The sequence below is a fragment of the Pteropus alecto genome, unplaced genomic scaffold (assembly GCF_000325575.1).
Source record: "Pteropus alecto unplaced genomic scaffold, ASM32557v1 scaffold121, whole genome shotgun sequence".
Classification (NCBI taxonomy): domain Eukaryota; kingdom Metazoa; phylum Chordata; class Mammalia; order Chiroptera; family Pteropodidae; genus Pteropus; species Pteropus alecto.
The window spans coordinates 14129030-14152425 of NW_006434369.1; the positions used below are offsets into that span (position 1 = coordinate 14129030).

At 38.9% G+C, this 23396-nt stretch overlaps 1 protein-coding gene across 1 annotated transcript in view; it reads right to left on the bottom strand.

The window, feature by feature from the left end:
• Window positions 1-23396, bottom strand: part of LY86 (lymphocyte antigen 86) — a 71319-nt gene that overhangs the window by 32203 nt on the left and 15720 nt on the right. Inside the window, exon 2 of the mRNA XM_006909290.1 lies at window positions 753-839. Within this exon, the coding sequence (XP_006909352.1) occupies window positions 753-839 (87 nt within the window). The remainder of the gene's footprint in view (window positions 1-752; window positions 840-23396) is intronic.

Here is a 23396-nt window from a genome sequence, read left to right on the forward strand (position 1 = left end):
CCTTTCTTTCTTCCTTTCTTCAAATCATTTAATGTACTAAGCTGCTATAGAGTTCAGATATTGTGCAAGGGTTTGAAAATATGAAGATGCATGAGAGTTCTTGGACTCTGAGAATGTTTCCTCCATTTTTCTGGAATAAATCCAAATGCTAAGCTTATTAAATCCTTCTGCTCTGGTTTTGATAAAACTGTTTTAGAAAGGAGATACTCTAGTAGCTATAGCAATATAATGACTAACTATAATGGCATGACCATATAAAAATAATCAGAAAGCATTCTTGCTCATTGATTGTGGTAGAGGGAGAAGATATTACATCTTTGCCTGTGTCAAGTTTTAAGAACTTACATTAGCTATTTGAGAAATAAAATAACAAAGACAAGCCTTGCTGCCAGTAGTAGACTTATTCATTGCTGTGATAACTAGGCAGAAGCTCTCTTCTGAGCTTCTGAGATCAATATTTAGGCTTAAAATATTTTCTTTCTTTGCTGGACATGCTGATTCCAGGTGCTCATATCATTTAAATGAGCATCTAGAGTCTTTGCAGTGCAAAAGCACAGCATTCAATGAGAGTTCTACTCTATCTAGACATAACCCGGAGAGAGAACTGAAAATGAAGATGGAAATATAGTTAATTCCAGAAAGTGATGGAGAACAGCAGCTTTGCCAGCAATACAGTTAGTATAAGTGGTTGTGTGTGTGAACCAGGAAGATGCTGTGCAATGTTTTATTTTATGTCAATAACTTTTACTCACTCAGAATGATTCCAAATCTAATGTTGAGATTTGATTTTAATTGTTTGGAACATTGTTCAATGGAAAAGCCAAAATCTTGTAATGGATCTGCCAAGGAAAAAACAAGAGATTAGATGTGGGTACACTGTATACTCTGCAAACTCATATTAAAAATTCACACCAATTATGTTATTTTTTCTATATGAATCACTAAAATTGACTCAAAAACATGTCTTCCAATACTCTTCTTGCATAGGTCCATGATCTTTAAACAGCCCCTCCCCGTTTCTGCAAAGTCAACGTTGGTCAACATCGTGTTCACTCTGAAGTTAAGGTCTCAGTCTGTGAAAAACACAGTGTCTTGATGGGTGGGTTACCTCTTTATTTTAATTTTTTTCATTGTCAAATCTTTTTATTTCCTGAATTTAGACTAAAAATAGCTCATTGATCACACAGAACATTTTACAAAGTATTTATTTTTATAATTAAAACAGAGGGAGGTGGAAAAAAATGACATAGATGTTAGAAACTCTGTTCATTCCTCTGATGACCAATCAAAGTTGTGAAGGAAACAAGGAGCAGCAGCAAGGAAAAATCACCTGGGATCTAGAGGAATAAGCCATACAACTAGGGAGAAGTCCAAGAAAGCACCCTGAAGAAGGTAGAACGGGGTAAGGACACTGGGCTGCTGGGTATACAACGGCTAAGTGAGCAGTTGGATAAGTGAGGCTGTGACAGCGGCAGCGGCAGCGGCAGATGCCTCTTAAAGGGGCCGAGTCCATAAGAGGAATTTTGTGGTGACAGACCTGCTCGTTATAAGCACCATTGACAATTAGGCTGTGCGCAGGAGGCACCAGGGATTTACAGGGAGACATTGTCTGAGTGAGGGCCTAGGCAAGACTTGCTCTGTACAAAAGTGGCGGCAGTACCCATCGTTCCCTGTTGAGTCCCCCTCCACCCAGTGTGGGGACACAGCGCCGCCATAGCCGAGACATCATTAAACTGGATAACAGAGGTCTCTCTGCCCAGAGAATTCTCTGAAACTCGGCCTCCCCCAACTTGCGGCCCCACCCAAGCCACACCAGGTATCCCCTCAGGGAGTCAGGTGCTCCTTGCTAAGACTCACATTGGAGGCAGCTGGCCTCGGTTTCTGGCATGGCCTTTTGAGGCAACTATAGGCACAGCATCTGTGGATTGCTTGCTGAATCTTAACAGGTGGCCCCAGAGGGGCACAGGCTGGGGCTAAAATTGAACTGCAGCTGAATCCCTCTCAGGACTGTGCGACTGAACACCTACTTCACAAATCCACACTAATAAGACTTGTAGACTTAGGAACTTTGCTTAGTACATAGAAACATACATGGAAAGGCAGCCAAATGGGAAGACAAGGAAGCAGAAACCATATGAGAGAATAGAACAGAGATCCAGATATAATGGAGTCAAGTAATCTGACAGATGCAGAGTTCAAAACACTGGTTATAAAGATGCTCTATGAACTTTTGGGAAGTGTAGATGAATTCAGTGAGAACTTCAACAAAGATAAAAAACATAAAAATGGAAATGGAAATTATAAAAAGTAACCAGTCTGAAATGAAGAACACATTATTCGAGATGAGAAGTATATTAAATGGAATAAACAAAGGAATAGATGATGTGAATAAAGAAGAGGATCAAATAACCTACCTAGAGGATGGAAAAGCTAAGGACACTCAATCAGAATAGAAAGAAAAAAGATGCCAAGACTATAAAAATAATTTAAGGAGCACATGGGACACTATTAAGGGTCCAAATATCCGTCTGATCAGTGTACCTGAAGGAAAACAAGAGGTTAAACAACTGTTTGAAGAAATAATGATGGAAACCTTCCCTAACCTGGTGAAGAAATGGAAGCTCAGAGAATTCCCAAAGCCAGGGATCCAAAGAGGCCCACACCAAGACACATCATAATTAAAATGCCAAAGTTTAAATACAAAGAAAGAATACTAAAAGCAGCAAGAGAAAAACAGATAGTTACCTATAAGGAAACACACATGACTGGCAGCTGATTTCTCAAAAAGAAACTATGCAGGACAGAAGGGCTTGGCACAAAATATTTGACAGGTGAAGACCCAGGATCTACAACCAAGAATACTTTATCCAGCAAAGCTATCATTTGAAGTCAAAGGGCAGATAAAGAGCTTCCCAGACACGAATAAGCTAAAGGAATTTATCACCACTAAGCCAGTATTACAGGAAATGTTTGAGGGACTTCTTTAAGAAGAAAAATATGTATCAAAAACAGGAATAAAGAATGGTAACAACTATGTTCCTATCAATAAGTACTTCAAATGGAAAAGAATTAAGTGCTCCAATCAAAAGATAGAGTGGTTGAAAGGAAAAGAAAATAATATCCCTACATGTGCTGCCTACAAGAGCCTCACCTCAAATTAAAAGACACATGCATACTAAAAGGAAGGGGATGGAAAAAGATATTGCTTTGATGGAACTAGAAGGTATTTAAGTCAGAAAGAGAAAGATAAACACTATATGATTTCACTTATATGCGGAATCGAAGGAATAAAAAGAACAAACTAATCAAAAACAGATTCACAAAAGTTGTGGACAATTTGGTGATGGACAGAGGCATAGGGGGAGTGGGAGGCTAGGAGAATGGGGTGAAGGATTAAAGAAGTACAAATTAGTAGCTGATGGATGGTCACAGGGATGGAGAGCACGGCATAGGGAATGCAGCTCATTAATACGTTGGCTAGGTGGAGGGCCAGGGGAGGGAGGGAGCAATTGGGAGGATCGTTTTATGAATTATATAGATGTCTAACCAATGTACTGTATACTTGAAACTAATTAAGATAAATAAAATAAAATAAAATAAAATAAAACAGAGGGAAATAAATGCATATTTTCAAAGTTAAGACCTGCCTTCAAAATTCCATCCCATCCCATCTCACCCTATTCAATATAATACTTTTTTCCCCAAATATTCCACTATATGTGAGGTATTGTGTTAGCTATAATAAAGACTACAAAGCTAATATTTTTTACACATAATTTCTACTCATTTAAAAAGCTCCAAGGGCTCTTCTGCACCTTGAATAGAGTCAAGAAACGTTCGGCTGGGCCCATCTTCCATCCTCCGTGTTACCAACCATTCTTCCATCCCTACAGATGAGGCTGCAGCGTAAGCGTGTGGCAAGTTCCCACCATGTTTGATTTGCTCATGCGCCTCCTCCCATTTCTAGTCTCGCCCCTCTGGGCCATTGTCCTGTCTGTGTTGTGAAGGCTTCTCTGATAGTTTCCAAAATATTCATTTGCTTCTCTAAATTCTTAAAATGGTTATGTCTGAAAAACTTTTTAAAGTGTACAAACACGTATGACTTTGTACTTTGTGCTTTGACTTATCCTGCAACACTTCATCCAAATACAGAACTCCTGACAAGCAGGAGTTGGTGTTTTGTTGTGTTTTGTTTTCTTTTCCCTTTTCCTTTATGTTTCCCACTGGGCCTGAGGGAGTAGAGCTGGGTCTTTGTTGCACTAGTCACTGAGCTGTGCACTTTATAAGAGCTCTATTTAATTTTTCAGACTCCCCAGTGTCTAGCAGAGAGACTGATTGTTGGACACACAGTAAACACTCCATAAATGGACATAATGAATGGATGAATGGGCCATGTATTAAGAAATCATCTCTCAGCTCCAAATCCGGCCTTTTGAGCTCTGCTTTATAAATCCGGGGCTCTCTGCAGTCACGTTTCTGCCAGAGAGGTGCCAGAGGGAGACCGAGGCTGAGTGAGAAAGGAACCTGCTCCTTCTTGCATTCTCACTGATCCTTGAGAGTGTTACCCGGTGATAGCTTATCACCCTGGCAGTGGCGACTGGTTCCAGTGTTCAGCTCTCTGTTGCCCCTTCTCCATATTAGCTGAGGCTCAGCTCTGTGGGTCTCTAAGCTCCTGTGGTGTCAGTAGTACCTCAGAAGCTGTCACCCCTTCCTCACAGGAGTCTTTTTTTAAGGTCGTAGGTTCTAATAGCTCTAATCTCTGCCCTCTGCTCTCTCAACCCTTGGGGTGGTAGTTGCTTCCTCACTGCCTCTTTTTTGCTTTTTTGTTTCTCTAGCAACTGCTTAACTAATTCCCTATACTAAATTCTCTCTGTTAAAATAATTGATATGGTTCTGTTTTCCGGACCAGACCCAGACTGCTATAATAAATAATGATCTTGAGAGATAGGTATGGTTTTCTTCATTTCATAGATGGGAAAATCTAGACTCAGAGAGGTTGTATAACCTTCAGAGTCAAGATTCAAACACACTTACAAACAAACAAACAAACAAACAAACAAACGTCAAAAAAATAAACAAAGAAACAAATAAAAAATTGGCCCCCTCACCCCCACCATTGTGCAGAGACATTCATGAAGTAGAGCCTCAAAGATGTATGCTAACTATTTGATTTCTAAGATTGCCTAGAATACTTTGTGTGCAGGCCTAGGGCATCTAGTAGTTCTCTTTCATAACTGGTTTCAGTTTCAGCAGAGTTATGAGCTCACATTTGTCATTGATAGTGCTTTAGACAGTTTTATCTCCCACGTTGCTGACCCGGAATGTACATAATTGTCTGTGGTTTCTGCCATGGAAATGATCAGTAGGCAATTTCAGCCTTGCAAATCTAATCTAGTGCACTTGTGCTTGATCAAACCTCTTTCGATCTGGTCACTAACTTTTCTGGGGAGGGTGGGGAAGCCATTTTCTCTTATTCTCATTTTACTTCTTCATAAGCATCTTTATGCTGTCCTAGGGTTGGTTTCCTTCAGCTTAGAAAACAGGAGCGGGAGGTTATGGAGCAACTACTTCAGTTGCATATTTGGGACTCAGTATTAATTAAGAGCACCCAACTAACAGACATTTAGGAAAGTGCAGCCTCAAAATTAAAAATAAATTTAAGTTGCTATCTGAGAAAAGATAGAGACTAAATATGTATTGCTTAGCCAATTAGCACTTACAGAATTATACTATATGTTTATCAATATTTTAAAAATAGAGATACAGAGAATAAACTAAAGGCAGGAGAAGGAAATAAAACATCTCTTTGGTACCGGAAAAATATTGTTAGGAAAATAATCTTAATAAGGAACAAAGTCACAAAGAAAGTAGTAGGTTGCTTCTCTCTGAGAATGTGTATATAAAAACAGAAAGATTGCTTAAAAAGTGCTTAGAGTTTTGGTGATCTTTCCTAGAAGTTATTTCAATTTTATATTTGAGAGCAAAGTTTATATTTGGGAGTGAAAATGCAGTTTGCTGTTGTCTTGGAGAAAGTGATATCTGGTCCTCTTATCTCCCAATTCCACACTCACAAACTCATATTCTTCCCTCTATTGATTTGTGTTTTGACTCAGGCACTTAGCATGCCTATATTACATTATATTTTCTTGTATACCTCTGTCATTCCTCTACTAGATACTGCAAGTTGGGCTCCCCAGCCTCAGGGCCTAGCATAATATCTTACGATTATATTAGGTTCCAAGTAATTGTTTGCTGAATAAATAATAAGGGTTATATGTACATTTTTGTGTGTGTGTGTGTGTGTGTGGGTGCTGTCCTGTGCTTTGTAAGAGTGTCCTTTGGCCTCTACCCACTAGATGTCAGTAGCATTCCTACCCCCACCTCCAAATGTAACAATCAAAAATGTCTCCAGACATTGCCAAATGTCCCCTGGGGGATAAACCCCTAGTGGAGAACCACTGCTTTAAAAAATTGCTTTTTCAATTACTATATTACCTCAGAATCACCTGCCAAAATAAAGATAGTAGATTGCATTTTTAAAGTAGCTCTCCTTGTATAATATCAGAACTGATCAGAGCAAGGGGGAGATTGTGCTCTGAACACTTGCTTCTGGTAATTTTTAATTCATATAAATTAGATTATTTAAATTTGGATCTTCTGAATTAATATAATTAGAAGGTTAATGAGAATTGGTGTTCTCAGGCTTCGAGGACAGAGAGAAACGTTTGCTCCAAACCCTTCATTGTATAGCAGCAAAGGAGCTGAGGAAAGAAGCAGGGCTTTATGGTAAAGTGTGCGATCTTTTCATTTAGAATACTTTTTCCTTAGCTTCTAAGTTACACGCATTTCTGTGTGTCCTGTCGATGTGTACGGCTTCTACCCAAGGAAAGATGGTAGTTACAGTGTGTGAACCCAGTATGTCCTCATACTGCCATGCCCAGGGCCCAGAGACACATGTAGGTGGAAGGCTGAGAGCTGGTCCTGCTGGGACTAAAGAAGAGCCTCCAGGATGCTTTCAGCATCTGCCTTGTATGTTAAGGGCAGCGACAGTCCGCTGTGTGCTGGAACTGTTTTGGGCTTATTCATGGATAGAAAAGACTTAGATAAACAGGTAAGGCTTAGCATGTACAAGGTCTTAACAAATCTCAGATCCAGAAACATTCTTGTGCCTTAAGGTCTGATGATCTCCTGGGCTGGGCTGGATGATCTCCTGGGTGGGTGTCCAGGAGAGGACAAGCTTCCCTTGGTATTTTCTAGCCAGTGTTGGGATCTCAACTGAAATCAGAGGGAAGAAAACAAAACCCAAGGGCTCACCTTCTGGAAGTGCAGTTCCCCACCAAGGACAGAGCTGCCACCAGCCTCATGGGTCCCTGACTGTGCACTCTGCTGGGCCTTCTTGTGGGTGTGGCCTCAGGCAAGCCTCCTGTCATTAAGTCCTGGAGTCCACTGGCATCGCTGGGTACCCTGAAGACTGTGTTGCTGGTTGGGTGGTTTAAGGGATAGAGTAAGGGCCAACTCTTATGCTGCTCATGCCGTTTCACATTTCATAACTCTGCTTAAGGTTTTTTTTTAACTTTACATCTTGACATAATTATATTCTCATAGGAAGTTGCAAAAAGATAAGAGGTTTCAGGCATACTTTACCCAACTTCCCCCTGTGATAACATCTTACATGTAGCACAATATCAAAACTGGGAAATTAACAGTAGTATATTCTACATCGCTAATTCAGGTTTTACATGCACTTGTGTGTGCACATGTGTGTGTGCATGTGTGCATGCACTCATGCATGCACATGCATGTACTTATGGTTCTATTGCTTAGGTTTCAAAAACTGTGGCAAAATGAGTAAAGCATTGTCCTTCCTGCTCCCATGGGAAGGTGGAATTCTTACAGCAATGCCACCCTTAAAAATTGCTGTCAGCCTTCCAGCCTCAGGTCCACTAGCCTTCCTCATGTTCAGCTCCAACCGCAAGCTTGTCCAAATCCTTCCTGCTGCATGAGTTTGTCTCTCTTTCTCTTCTTTTTCCCTCTCCTTCTTCCTGCCTCTCTCCTCTCTCCTCCTCCCTCTCTCCTTTCTCTCTCTCCCTCTCCCTCTTTTCTCTTCTCTCTTTGCTTCTCTCTTCCCCTCCCTCACTCTCTCTCCCTCTCTCTTGCTACCCTCTCCTCTCTTTCTTTCTCTCTCCTTTTCTTTTTTCTTCCCCCCCTTTCCCTGTCTCTTTTTCTCCTTGCACTCCTCCAGTACTTAGATGGACAACATCCTGAGATCTAGAACACTGACTTTTCTTCTAACATATCTTAACCTCCATGGTCCATTCCCTGTAGCCCACATTACTTTTGGAGCTGGTATTGCTTCCTGCATGTTCTGTTATCAGAAAACAGGCTGACTCCAGGAGTGTTAGATATTACCAAGCATGTTTCACAGCATGCTTCCAAAAGAAGCACAGCTTGGGGAGGGTAGAGAAGGACAATAGAGAAGAGGGGAGGCCTTACTGTCAGCATGTAGCTTAGATGCACTAGTGAGAGCAACTCTAATGGTATGTGGAGAAAAGAAAAACTTAGGCAAACAGAATGTGAGTAAACCTAGTTCGCTTCTAGTTGCTAAATAAAATAGCACTGAATAGTTTCTTGTTATTTAATAAAAGGGGTGTATTAGGGTTCTTCAGAGAAACAGAAGCAATAAAATATATATTATATATATTCTACTGTATATGTATAATACATATATTACATAAAGAATACATATATTACATAAAGAATACATAGTGAATACATTTAGCATATCTAATCTATCTATCTATCTATCTATCTATCTATCTATCTATCTATCTATCATCCATCTATCATCCATCTATCTACCTACCTACCTAACTACCTACCTATCTACCTTCCTATCTGAGAGATTTATTGTAAGTAAGTGGCTCACATAATTGGGGTTGACAGCACAGCTGACAAGCCTGAAATCTATAGGACAGGCCAGCAGGTTGGAAATTCAGGTAAGAGTTGGTGTCTGAAGGCCAGCAGGCCAAAAAGTCAGGCTGAATTTCTATGCTGAAGTTTTCAGACTGAATTGCTTCTTCAGGAAACCTCAGTCTTTTCTCTTAAGTCCTTCAACTGATTGGATGAGGCTCACCCATGGTATGAAGGATAATCTTCTTTCCTCAAGGTTCACTGATTATAAATGTTAATCATATCCACAAATGCCATCACAGCAACATCATGACCAAAGAGCTGGACATTAGAGCCTAGCCAAGTTGACACATAAAGTTCACTATCATATGGGGCCTTTTATGTCGTATTGCCTGAATCTTCAACAGCAATTCCAACTGTGCATTCACAATCCTTCTTGTTCTTATATGGTCAATAGTTACCTTGAGATTCAAATGCCTCTAAATAATTCCATATGTTTGTGGGATGATTTTTTGAGGCCCTACCAGTGGCAGAAACTATGCCAAGTACTTGGGATATAGAGATTAGAAAAAGCCATCTTAGTTGTCAGGAATAGAATGAATAAGGATGCCCTGGTCCCATGGAAGCACAAAGAGTGAGCCAGTGACTTCCTGGGGAGCCAATGATATCTTTGGAAGGAGAAGGAGCCATCACCTGATCTATGCTTTCATTGCATGCAATGATTTCTTTCCTTTCTATCTAAATCTTGACTTCTGTTGAAAATGTTAACCTCATCCAACCAGCTTCTTTCTCTCTATGCCTTTGAACTTATGATCTATGCTAGTTATTTAGCATGTAATATAGACAATATTGTGTAGTTATTCAATATTTTATATGATAATGCCTTGCCTCTTCAACCAATGTCAAATCCCCAAAGGCAGGACACTTTTTTATTATATGTTATTATATTACATCTTCTTATATTTTTGATTACCCCTCCTCTTCTCATTGTGTCTGACATGCATCTGCAAAGACAAGTACTAATTCAGTGTTTGCTGGATAAATGACTCTTGCCTTTTGTTCTCTCAGAAAACATGTTTACCTCTATCTGCAGTGTAAAAATCTATTTGAGCAATTCCCAATAAATGTCTTGTGAAAGGTTTAGATCTCATTATAAGAAAGCTTTGATTGCTTCTCTCAGCCTTTCATACCTTCATAATATAGCTCAACCACACCTCTCTCCAGAATATCATCTGTGCTTTCCTTGTCTGTCCTTTCTCTGGTCTCTAACGGCATGCAGTGTATTCTTTTTAAAAAAAATGTATTTAAGTTCGTTTTTTTTAATTATGGTGACATTGGTTAATAAAATCTGGTAAGTTTCAGGTGTACAATTCAAAAATAAGACATATATATATGTATGTATGTGTATATATATATGTATGTATGTATATATGTGTGTGTGTGTATGTATGTATGTGTATATGTGTGTGTGTATGTATGTGTATATATATATGTATGTATGTATGTATATATATATATACATACATACACATTGTGTTGTGTTCACCACCCATAGTTAGGTTTCTTTTTGTCACCACATTATTTGACCCCTTTTACTCCATCTACCTCTCCTCTCTCTCCTCCCCCACTCCCTCTCCAACTCTCTGGTAACCACTAGTCTATTGTTCATGTCCATAAGTCTCTGTTTTTCCTGTTTGTTTGTTGCTTTTAGGTTTATATTCCACATATAAGTGTATATTTCATATCTTTATCATCACAAATGTGGTAAGTATTCCTAGTTTGCATCTCTTGTAGATTATACTAGGGTATAAGCTGTGAGAGGTTAAGAATGATTTTATTCATCTTCAGATAACCAGCGTTTACTCTAGCAAATGTGCCCAAGAATGTTAGTTGGTTGGATAAATTGATGAAAAGATCAGATACTTTGATGATAGTGGAAGGGAAGCTGAGCTTTCACTTCTAGGTTTGCTGGGTGCCAGAGATTTCTTGGGAAGTCTAAGTTGAGAGGCCACTGATATAGATATCTCCTCAAACCTGGAAGACTCTCTGAGAAAGTGTTAGTGTATTACCTTTGTCATTATAATAATGGAAATTTGCTTTGATACTTGGGATGGAGTTTCTGAGTGTGGTTGAAAACCTAGTCCCAGGTCAAATAGTTGCGGATATTCCTGTCATCTTTCACAATTCTTTTCCAAATAAAACAAGATAACACTCAAACATTGCTTTTGACTTCTTTCTTTAGGCTGGATGACTACTAGTTCTGCAAGCTTGTACTTTCTTTATGATATAGGTCTAATTGTATATGGACCAGAACATTTGCCTACTTGCCTGGCTATATTTTGATTGGGGTGTTTTAATTTTCTTGTGAATGTGATTTACAGGATAACATTCAGTGGTTGTTGTGGATCCTTAAAAAGAGGATGATGAATAAGGCTTCAGTGAGATGCTGTTGCTGGAAACTCATTACTATTAAAAACACAAATTAACTTTCCTCTTTTCTGTCCTTGATGCCACTGTGGTGTGTTCCTCCAACCCCTCCCCTTATACTCCTTCCTTGCCTTTGAAAAGAAAGAAATGTTGTTCTGTTATTTCTTGATCTCTTCTTTTTTCCACCTGTCAAATTTTATCACTATAGAATCACACAGCAAAGCCCCCTAATGGGCCACTATTTCAAATAAGAGTAGTTTCGTACTCATTAAAGTCTTTTTGTTTGGCACTTCACTGGGAATACACTCACACATTTAAAGTCAGATATGTCATTCAATACTTAAATATGTTTTTGATATCGATCACAGCAAAAATGGAATGGACATCATCACAGTGGAATATCTATTATTTTTAATATGAGAGGAGAGATCGAGAACTCAAACACCTTGCAGGCTGCCTGGTAAGCTTGGTGAATTAATGAATTTTGAGTATGAAGTTATGTTTGAGCTGCCAAATTCAAAATTCTGGATCCCTCACTTGTCTGCTTGTTACTGCAAAAGAAATGGAATTCATTGAAATTTATTAAAAGGAAAAGTAGTATGAAGCTGCATGCCCTTGGCCTCTAAATTCCACTCCCCCAGAATAATCTGAGTTTGCCTTCCATAAGCGTAGAAGGAGATTTTTTAAAAAAAACCATACCATAAATGTTAGAGACCATAAAGAGATAAATGGCAATCAAGATGAGCTTTCATTCAAAATACCTCACCAAATGTCTCAAGGAAAATAAGAACCCATCAGAGGCTTAATCTTTTGCATCTTAAGAGTAGACCAACAACGAACACTGCATGTGCCATTGTTTTGTGTGCTACGAAGAGGGTACCATGGTGCCACATAGCACAGAATCTTAACATGGGGATGAGAGAAAACTTGAAACTCTTTTATAGGTGACAGAGAGAATATCTTTGTGGCTGGAGAATGAGAATTCCAATCTAGCTTCTCATTCATTTTCCTGAGTATCTGACAAATGGCAGGAAGAGCACTAGGCCTAAGGGGTACAAAGACAAATCAGAAAATATCTTTGCTCTCATCTGGATTATAACATTGATATCATCTAATTATAATACTATACAACTGAATAATAGACTCATTAAAAGATACATGTATACTTCAATCTCTCATTTTATAGCCAATATGTAGTCGATGTTTTATGGTCTTCTCTGTCCAAGGTGTCTTTCATGGACTCATTTCACACTACCTGGCTTTTTCCTTTTCCTTTTAAACTTAGTCTTAGTGACAGTGTTGCTATTCATTCTTTCAACAGTATTTATTAACTGTGTAATATGTGCCAGACACTGTTAGCTGCTGTGGGACCAAGCAGGGTAGGAGGCCCTTGACTGGGCCAGTTTACCCAGAACCCTAGTATTGGTTAGGTAGAGACCAAATTACCAGGGCTCCCCCAAGTCTAGAAGCATCTGGGAACTTGCTTATTCTGTTTGATATTGATAATTGTTTAACTTTCTGTTAGTAGTCTGGAGTCAATTTGTGTGGGAAAGAAAAACCGAGAAATGCTAGCCTATTCTGTCTTTTTAGTGGATTATTAGAATTCAGAGCATGTCTCTCCATTGCATTTCGAAGGTGAGAATTCAGATTTCACTAGTAGGCAGACCCTCTTCCCAGGGAGAGCGTCCTTGGGGGGCTCCATGACTCCTGGGCTTAGAAACGGTGGGAACTGTGGAAGTTTGGTGACACTGAGATACCACCAGATATATCTGTCATATTTCATTTCTGCATTTCCTGTAAATCTGTCCATTTTCTGACAGGGGACAAGAGCCAGACCATGATGTACAGGGTGGTTTACTTGATGGAATGTGTGATTATGAAGATGAGCTCTGAGACTTTTCTTATAATGCTGGAAATAGTGAGAAGAAATCCCCTTCTGCTTCTGGAAGTCATGAACTGGGTATGGTTTTTTAAAAAAGGAAGCTAAGGTGTTTGTCCTTGGCATCTGGTGCTATAGAATATGATGCATGAGTGACAGGGACTGATAAACTGGCTGAAAGGTAGCATCTGACAGCAGCCCTGGCTTTGCTCATTTAGGGAACTGGATTTGAACCCAAAGTCCTGGGAGGTTCTAATAAGTATTTGAATCATTGATCCTCTCTCAAGTCTTGTGAGTGGCCAGGACAATGGGTATTAACATCCATGTTTTGTGATGAAGAGGCTGAGATCTAGGGCAGTGACTGTCACTCAGCCTCCATTGCTCTTAATGCTATTCTGTGCTTCTCCCATGGTTCTGCCCTCACACTGCTGTATGGGAGAGACAAGAGGCAAGTGAGAACACTAAAAGAAAGAAGCAGAGCTGTGGACAGACGCAAAATGAGTCCAAATGCATACACCAAGACCCTGCTCCTCTTACGCTTCAGATTGATCACAGAAAGGGACAAGACAGTTTTGCTAGGCTTGCAGTCTAGGATCACATAGGTTGTTCTTACTCTGCAATGGGGCAGCCATCTCTCAGTCCCAAAGATACCAGCATAGTACAGACTCAAAACAAGAGGCATTAAAAGTTTTTTTTTTTTTTTTTTTTTAGGAATTAAGAAAAACAAAGTATATAAAGCATCTAGGTCAGCGCTAGGAAATTAGAAGACACCCAACAGTTTGGCAAAAAAAGAGATGAATTTTGGCAGAAAGGTGGTATTGACTACTCTCATTGCAGCTGTCAAAAATTAAATCTTCCTTTTGAAATTTTCTTAACATCAGAGCACTCTAGGTTTAAAATAATTTAGCCAATTTCAACAGATATTTCTTAAAAAACCCAAAAACCGAAAACCAAAAACAAGTAGATGTCGGGGAGGGCATTTCAGCTCTTGAGATATAAATAAGATTGCACTGAACACAATTTGAGCTTGGGGATGTTTGTTACCACCAGTTCTCAAACTTGGCTGTAGATTGGAATCACCTGGGTGGCTCTATAAAAATACCAATGCCTGGGGTCTCACTCCAGAAATCCTAGGTGCTGTCTGGGCATTGAGATTTTTAAATGCTCCCCAAGTGACTCTATTGCTCAGCCTCACTGGAAAACCACTGTTAATGAGCTGCACCAAATTCTGTGCTCATTTTCTCATGTATGAGCTTATGGGTGTCTCCTAGCTCTGTGATACATTGCTACAGGCTAAAAGTTTCACCCCTTCATAGATTTTTCCCAGAAATCTTATTTACAAGTTTTATAGAATTTATGAAGATTAAGGGATTTCAGAGAGGCATCCCTCTCCCTCCAAGCTACCTATCATTGTATTCTGGGCTTCCTCCCTTCTTCCCTCCCTCCCTCTCTTTTCATCATCTCTCTAGAGAAACAAAATATTTCCCTTGTCTCAGTGCTGAGAAAGGAACCACACCAGGTCCCCTGGGTCCTCAACAGCTACCCCAATGACTTGTTAGGGAATTCTTTCAAGAAAGGCAGAACTCTACTTACAGAATTCTTGTGACATCCCCTAAGAGAATCTTTTTCTATTTCATCTCAGTATTAATGACTCTATGCTAAACACTAACCTAGGAACAGAAACATTGGAGATGAAGTCCAGGGATGAAGAGGGTAGAGTTAGAAACTATGGACAATGAGAACTTTTGGGGGATGGGATGCATAAAACATGACACGTCCATAACACATTCCAAATGGGAAGAAGGATGTGGAAGCAAAGCAGGGTCTTGGCAGATGTGAGAGAAAGGTGTGTGGATAGGAGAGCTGGGCCTGGAGGAACCCAGAGACCTGTGCAGGAGTGGTGGCCACCTGCAGGGGCTCGCTGAGACCTCTGTGCAGAGGTGCAGAGCAATCATTTGTGGGTGGGACTAAAACAATCTCTGAAAATAAACTAAAACAAAACAACTCGTGATTGTAAATAAAAGACATGGTGCCTTAATTAAGGAAATTAGGAGAGCAGCAGTGTCTTTTGTAGCCTCATTAGCTTTGTCTTCTTCTGCCCTCTGTGTTCATAGAGGTGGCCAAGGTCCACAGTCTGGGGAATTTGGGTCCCATTCTTCCCATGGTGGTGACTTGAGTGAGTGTGTTGTGTTGTGCTGTGTTGTGCATGTCCAGTGCCTCTCTGCAAACCTCCATGACTTTTGGAAATGGAATATCAACTCACCCACTTACTTTTTTCCTGAGCTCTATTTCACTTGAGAGGCTGCTTCTGGTCCTGAACATAGACACAAATACAGGCTGCACAGAAAGAACAACTTGTTTTCTTTCGAGAGAGAGATAGAGGGTTTAAGCTATAAACTCTCTGATCAATAAGTCAAGAATTTGAGAATGAAAAAAACCAACATACAATCCCTTTACTATTTCTGAGTTCCCTACTCCAACAACACCTTGTCTGGCTCATTGCACTATATGATAGGTGCTGCATAAATATATGTTGAATGAATGAAGAAACGTTGATCAACAATCAGACAAGGGGAACGTAAGGGGCTATATCCCACTTAGCAGTAATTGAACTGATTTTGGAAATGACCTGACAATTCCTTTATCTCTTCAAATGTTTTGCTAACACATTTCCTTTTTAATAAGTCAATTAACCTTCGAATACTTTCACTTTGCTTTCTCCTAGTACAAGCGGATATAAAAATTACTTTTCTCTTCATAGTTATCAGTACTCAGACTTGGGGGGTAAATGTTTCTCCAATTAGATTTGCATTTGGAACACATTTGAAGTCAGAGCAGCTATCCGAATATGACGGCAATTTGATTTTTCTTAGTTTTGGTAAGTGCTGAGAAAATAGAGTGGGAGATGCTATATCTACAGGACAGACAAGAAACATGACACTTGTTATTTACTGATCCAATCACAAACATTTATTGAGCCTCTACTATGTGCAGAGCACTGAGCTACACGTGGGGATACAAAGATGTCTTAGTTTTGGGCATAGCCCCTGACTTTTTTGGAACACAGATTGTAGAAGGAGAAAGAGAAGGTAAACATGAACACAGTGTAGTCACAAGATGTTACAGAGCACAAAGGAGGTGCACATAACCCAGCTTGTGTGATCAGGGGTGGCCAGGAGGTGGAAGTGACACCAGAGGTCAAATTTGCAAGCTGTAGAGGACCCAGGAGAATGTAATAGGAGTGATCATTTTTATAGTTCTGACCATAGCAGGTGCTGTTCTAAGCACTGTACATGCATTAACTTGGATCTGCACAAAGGCCTTAAGAGAGATACTATTATTCTCTTTATTTTAAGAATCAAAGCAACCATGGCAAAGAGGGTTTAAGGAAATTGTCCAGATTTACACATCTGGGAGGGCTGGAGCATGAACCCAGACAGACCGTCTGTCTCCAGAGTCTATGTGAACTCTTTTCTATGAATCCTGGGGCAGAGAGAGCAACACACACAAAGACCCTGAAGTTCTGAAGAGTGTGTAATTCCTGGGAACTTCACGTTTGCAGAACAAAACCCTTGGTAAAATCAAACCAGTCCTACATTTGTGGTGTTCATCTTGAATATTATAAATGCAGCCAGTTCAGGTTCTTTTTTGGAGACTTGAGGTTAGAGGTGGGTGGTGTTTGCGAGGACATATACAGAACTTAAAGACCCTAAAGTCATCTCTGGAAGGATCCTAGAAAGTCCAGAGACTTAATTTTCTTTCTTCTACAGCTTGAAGTAGTACCAGAAAGACAGATTTCTGCTTTATCCCTATACATTTCCAAAAAAGGAGACAACATTGGTGAAACAGTTTCTGTGGCTTTTGGGATTAGGTAGTTTCCGCTGTCATCACTGACCTGCATTTTGTAGGTAAGCTCTGGCCTTCTCACCCTTTTTTGGACCTTTCTGATCATCTGCCCATTACAGGGAATTGAATTACTGTCCCATTGATGCCCAGTTTGACATTAAAACCATTGTATCCTCTGCAGCCATTAAACACACACACACACACACACGCACACACACACACACACACACACACACACACACACCCACACACACACTTCAGAAACACAAACATCCCAGCCCTGTCTCACCTTTGGTAGGCCTCTGGGCTAATCATTCTAGGGCAGTTTTTGTTGGAGCAGTTCTAGGAAGAGCTGCTTTCACTTAACTTGGAATTTAAATTAGGGTGACAGCAACCGCTGGCCTCACTGAGCTTCCATTTTCTCACCTATAAAAGGAAGAACCTGCATTCTTTTAAGCTTCATACTTCCTTTTGGTGCCACCTTCAGATGCTCTAGGGGCCAGGGCCATAGAACCTACACATGGGGCCTCGCTGTGGACAGTTCTCCTGCAAGTGAAATGCAGGGCCTTGAGCTCAAAGCTAGAGGCCAGGCCTTGCTTATTTATTTTTTAAATTAACTTTTTGTTTTGAAATGATGATAGACTTACAGGTAGTTGCAAAAAGTGCAAAGAGGTCCTGCGTGTCCTTTACACCCCTTCCCTCATGGTAACATCTTATATAACTGGATATTAAAGCCATGACCCTGACACTGGTACAATCTACAGATCACCTTCCGTTTTCACAGGTTTTTTTTTTTTTTTTTGTGCACTCGTGTGTGTGTGCATGCACACATACGCACACATATGTAGTTCTGTGCAATTTTCGCTTGTAACCACCACCACAATCAAGGTACAAAGGCTCTTTCTCATGCTGCCCTTTGATGATCACTTTCTACCCCGCCCCCTCACCCCTTTCCATCTTGAGAATGTTACATCAGTAGAACCATACAGTATGCAACCTTTCGAGACTGGACTTTTTTTCATTTTTGAGACTGGCCTTCCAGGTTGTGTATATCAATCGTTCATTCATTTTTATTGTTGAATAGTGTTCACAGTGTGAATGTATCACAGCTTGTTGAACCAGTCATGCTTTGAAGGACATTTGGGCAGTTGGGGGCAATTACAAATAAAGCTGTTATGATTTTTTACTTACAGCTTTTTATATGAACAGAGTTTATATTTCTCTGGAATAATTACCCAGAACTGCGATTACTGGGTTATAAGGTAAGTATATTTAGTTTTATAAGAAACAGTGCAACTGTTTTCCCAAGTAGTTGTACATTTTACATTCCCCCCAGAAGTGTAGGTGGGTCTTCTGAAAAAAGCTCTTGCCAGAGAAGCTTGTTCCCTGGGGAGAAATCAGGGTAGAGGCTTGTACAGGAGAGGGAGCAGCTTGGATAACTGTGACAGGCAGTTTCCTTACTTAGCCACCACCCTTCCTTCCCAGTGCTGCATTTAGGGACCCCGAGACAGCTCTGGCCACACTTCGTCATACCTCAGAGTCCTGTAGAACAAGTGTTAATTCTTGAGATTTGTTTTCCCAGTGCTTTCTGGTATGAGATCAACTTATTTTTTTTTTCTTCCCTCCGGAGTACTGCTCTCCTTACACGTAGTAATGAATTGTCCACTGCTGCTTCCAACCCCCCATCAGACTCACAAGAGTAAATAAATCAATTTACACTTTTCCTAGGAGCAAGCCTTTTGACAGAGCTGACATGTTGTCTATGAGGCTGCCATAACAATTGCCACAGATGAGGTGGCTTGAACAATAGATATTTATTTCTTACAGTCTTGAGACCAAGGAGTCCAAAATCAAAATGCTTGCTGATTCAGTTCCTGGTGAGAGCTCTCTACCTGGTTTGCATAGGTCAACTTCTGGGTGTGTGCTCACATGACAGAGACAGCTCTGATCTCTTCCGTTTATAAAGGACATCAGTCCTATCTTGGGGCTCCACCCTCATGACCTCATCCAACCCCAGTTACCTCCCAAAAGCCCCACCTCCAAATACCATCCCATTGTGTTTTAGGGCTTCAACCTATGACTTTTGGGGAGACACAAACATTCAGTTCACAAGATGTATAAAGGTCCTCCCCCTTACTGTTAGTAGGTCAGCAAAGGGACCATTGAGTTGAATGACACCGTGTCAGAATGCAATCACTTTGATTTAGAATGAGCAAAAGAGTGCCCCCATAGAGAGGTGTTTGAGGGAAGAGAAAGTGTTCACAGACTAGTTTTTCACCAGAGAAGAAGAGGCACAGTATCTCCAGGGCATGGGATTGACTCTTCCTGAAGATACTATGGAGATTTTCCAAGAAAGCAAACTGGAGTTACTACCAGGATGTCTTTTACTAAAATCAAGGAAATAGAATTCTTCATTCCTGAAACCAGTTAAGCATTTTTTTCTTGCATCTCTTACATTGCAAAATGGAGCCAGAATTGGTTGAGTCTGCTGAATGTCCCAACTCTGCAGTAGAACTCTCCCTGGTAGAAAGGAGAGAGATGTTCTGTGGAAAACTCTGCACTTGTCCTTTGCACTTTGTCATTTGTGTAACAGATCACCTAGGAATAGTATCCCATGGCTCGAATAACACAGGATTACGAGCACTTACAGGTTGATGCTGGAGGAGACAAGAACCAGCTTTCTTTGGCTTCTGCCGACACAATTCCTCTCTTCCAGAAAAAGAAATTCCTAGTCAAATAAAGAGCTCATTTCTCTGCTTTCCGAATCGACATAATCCTAGTGTTTCTTTTATGATTAGAGGATTAAAAATATAAAAAGAATTATATTAGAAGATAGCAAACTGACATAAAAAATAAGATGTGAAAACTGACTTCAGATTAATAAATAACCACAGCCTTTCTGGTCCCCACCCACAAGTTAAATGGAACATATGAGTTGATGAGGACAAACTTTCAAGTAGACCCCTTACTCAACCCTTCATCCTTCTATTTCACGCCATTGCTGTCACCATTTGGATATTGTTCCGTCTTTCCTTGCCATCTGTTTATGTGTTTTCAGAACATAACATTTAAAAACCGTTAGTGTATGGAAACATCTCTAGACAAACTGGTAAAACTAAGAGCAGTTCTCCTGAATACCTTTGTCTGGGCTTGAGCTTCAGAGAAGTGCAAAGAAATGTCCTGAGATGGGAAATTTTTTTCTAACACAAGGAGACATAAATAATAGATGCTCACAACATTTTGTAATTACAAAAAATTGGAAGCAACCTAAATATCCATCAAAAGAAGAATGGATACAGTTTAGTCTATACACAAAATTACATACACTATAGCCATGAAAACAAATTAACCAAAGCTATGCGTGCTAGTTATCTCCTAGAATAATATCATAGATTGGTTTCAAAATGAATTGATAATGCAAATCTCATTAATTTCAATAATTTTTAGAATAGGGTTTTCTATGTGGACAGTCATATTATATGCATATAATAATGTTTTTGTCTCTTCCTTTCAAATCCTTAAAATTTTTATTTTTCTTGTCTTATTGTGTTGGCTAGGGCCTTCAGTGCAATGTTGAATTGAAGGAGTGATGGAAGGCGTTCTTGTCTCATTCTTAGTTTTAAAGGGATTACTTTCAATGTTTTACCATTTAATATGATGTTCACTGTAGATCTATATTTTAGATATTATTTCTGTAAAGAGCAGAGAGAGCTGATTTTTAAAATTCAATCTGGCAATATTTTTTTTTAAATTAGTTTAGTCAATTTATGTTTATTGGGACTTCTAATATATTTGTAATTATTTCTCATTTATATTTGGATTTTCTTTCTTTTATGCCTGAATCTTTTATGTTCCTTTCTCCCCTTCTTTCCAACATTCTTGTGGATTGATAGAAGTGTTAAAAAAATTTTTTTTCTTTTATTAGTTTGAAAGTTATATACTATATTTCTAGATTTTTAATAGCTACTTTTGAATTTCTAACATGAGTATTTTACTTAATAAAGCTTACAGTTAAACATTATCTTTCTTTTTTACTTTTTTCCTTAACATTTATGTCTTTATTTTTAATTAATAAAATTTTTTTCAATTATAGTCGACATATGATAATATCATATTAGTTTCAGGTGTACAACGTAGTGATTAGACATTTATATAACTTACAAAACGACACTGCAATGTCTAGTACCCATCAGACACTATATATAGTTATTAAAATGTTGTTAACTATATTCCTTCTGCTGTACTTTATATCCTTGTGACTATTTTTATATTTTTTTATTGTCATAAAAAAACACAACATTAAATTTATCATCTTAACCAGTAGTGTTAAATATATTCATATTGTTGTGCAACAGATCTCTAGAACTTTTTTATCTTGCAAAATTAAACATTATTTTTACCCTCTCCCTGAATGATAAAGGACAAGGATATCAGAATGCTTTATGTTCCATCACCAGCCCTCCCCTCCATGTGCTATTATTATCCTGTTGTTTTCTACTGTATTGTTTTCTTGTGGAGAGCAGTCTCTAGTATGGCCCCCAATGATCCCTCTTCCTAATTCACGCCCTATGTGCACCTCTCCCCTTGAGTGACCCAGTGACTTGCTCTTAAGCAGTAAAAAAAATGTGTTGGGATGTTGCTTCTGAGATTAGGCTACAAAAATTTGTTACCTCTGTCTTTCTTGCTCTCTCTCAGAGCCCTAACTCTGAAGAAGCTGGGATGCCATGTTGTAAGTAAACCTATTGAGAGGCTCACATGGCAAAAAAAAAAAAAAAAAAAGAAAGATGTCTGTGGCCCATAGCCATTGAGGACCTGAATCCTGCTAACAGCCATGTGAGCAAACTTGGAATGGATCATCTGGGGCCTGCCCATAACCACATACTCACATGAGTTTAGAAACAGATCTTTTCCCAGTCAGGTCTTGAGATGGCATCAGGCAGCCCAGGTCAACACAGTGATGGGCCTGGGAGAGATCCTGTATCAAATGTACCCAACTAAGCCACTCCAAAATTTCTACCCAGATAAAAACCGTGAGATAATAATGTTTCTTGTTTTAAGCTGCTAAGTTTTAGGGTAATTTGTTACAATAGAAGATGAAAATATTCCTGGTTTAAATTAGACATCATTATCATCCTTATATTCATTGCTTATTTAAATTTACCAATTCTTTGCTTGCCATTCTATCTTGCTCCTCAGAACTTAGTTCTGGGATCATTTTCTTTCTTTCTGAGGTATCTCTTAGAAAATTCTTTTTCTAAGAGTCTTTTGGTGGCAAATTCTGGATTTTATTCATTTAAAAAAGTCTTTAACTTACTCTTATTATTGAATGACAATTAACTCTATATAGAATTCTAAAGTAAGTGTTATTTTCTCTTTTGCATATTGCTGTTGCTATTTAGAAATCTATTAGTCTAAATGTAATTTCTTGTTAGGTAATTTCTCTTGCTACTTATAAGGTTTTTTTTGGCTTTTGTTAATTTGTGGTTTTCTGCTGATTGGTCTAGTTGTGGAATTCTTTTTATGAATACTACATGGAAATTATTGTGTTCACTGAATTTAAAAATTCATGTCTTTCCTTAATTTTAGAAAATTTTAGCATTTTTCTTCAGAAATTGCTTTACTCCCATTTTATCTATTTTGTTCTGAAGCCATAGCTCATATTTTTGATCTCTTTATTTCTCTGTGATACATTTTGAGTAATATCTCCAGACCTTTCATCCAGTTCATTAGCTCTCTCTTTGGCTGCTTTTAAATTTGTGTTTTAACCTAACAATTTTTTTTTATTTCAACATTTAAATAATTTATTTTAGGGGGTTCTATTTGATTCTTTCTTTCTAATCTTTTAAAATCTTTCTAATCTTTTCTTGACATACTTTTCCTTGCTCATGTTTTAGATTCCCTCTTTATTTCTTTAAACAAATGACACTTTCTTATTTTACATCTTGAATCTTATATTTTCTAAATTTAATATATTTAGGTATATAATTCTTTTCTTTTCTTTTTTATTTCTGATGACTCTCCCTTCTGGTGGTTTATTTCCTTGTGTTTTAAAATTTTGGAATATGAGCTCAATCTTCAGAAATCCTGTGAATTGAGGGTTTGTGTCTCTGCAGAGATAATTTGCATTTCCTTCTGCCATATTCCCCAGGTGTTCCCAATTGTGACTCACTTTAACTTAATACCTAGGCTTGGAATTTTCTGCACTATGAAGGTAATATACTTTTAGGCTTCAAACCTATGTGATATCAGGTCTAGGGCTACTAATTCTCAGGGAAGTCTTATTTTCTCTTGAGGTCAGATAGAGTTAGGTAAGTATCCTTGTCTTCCATTCCTG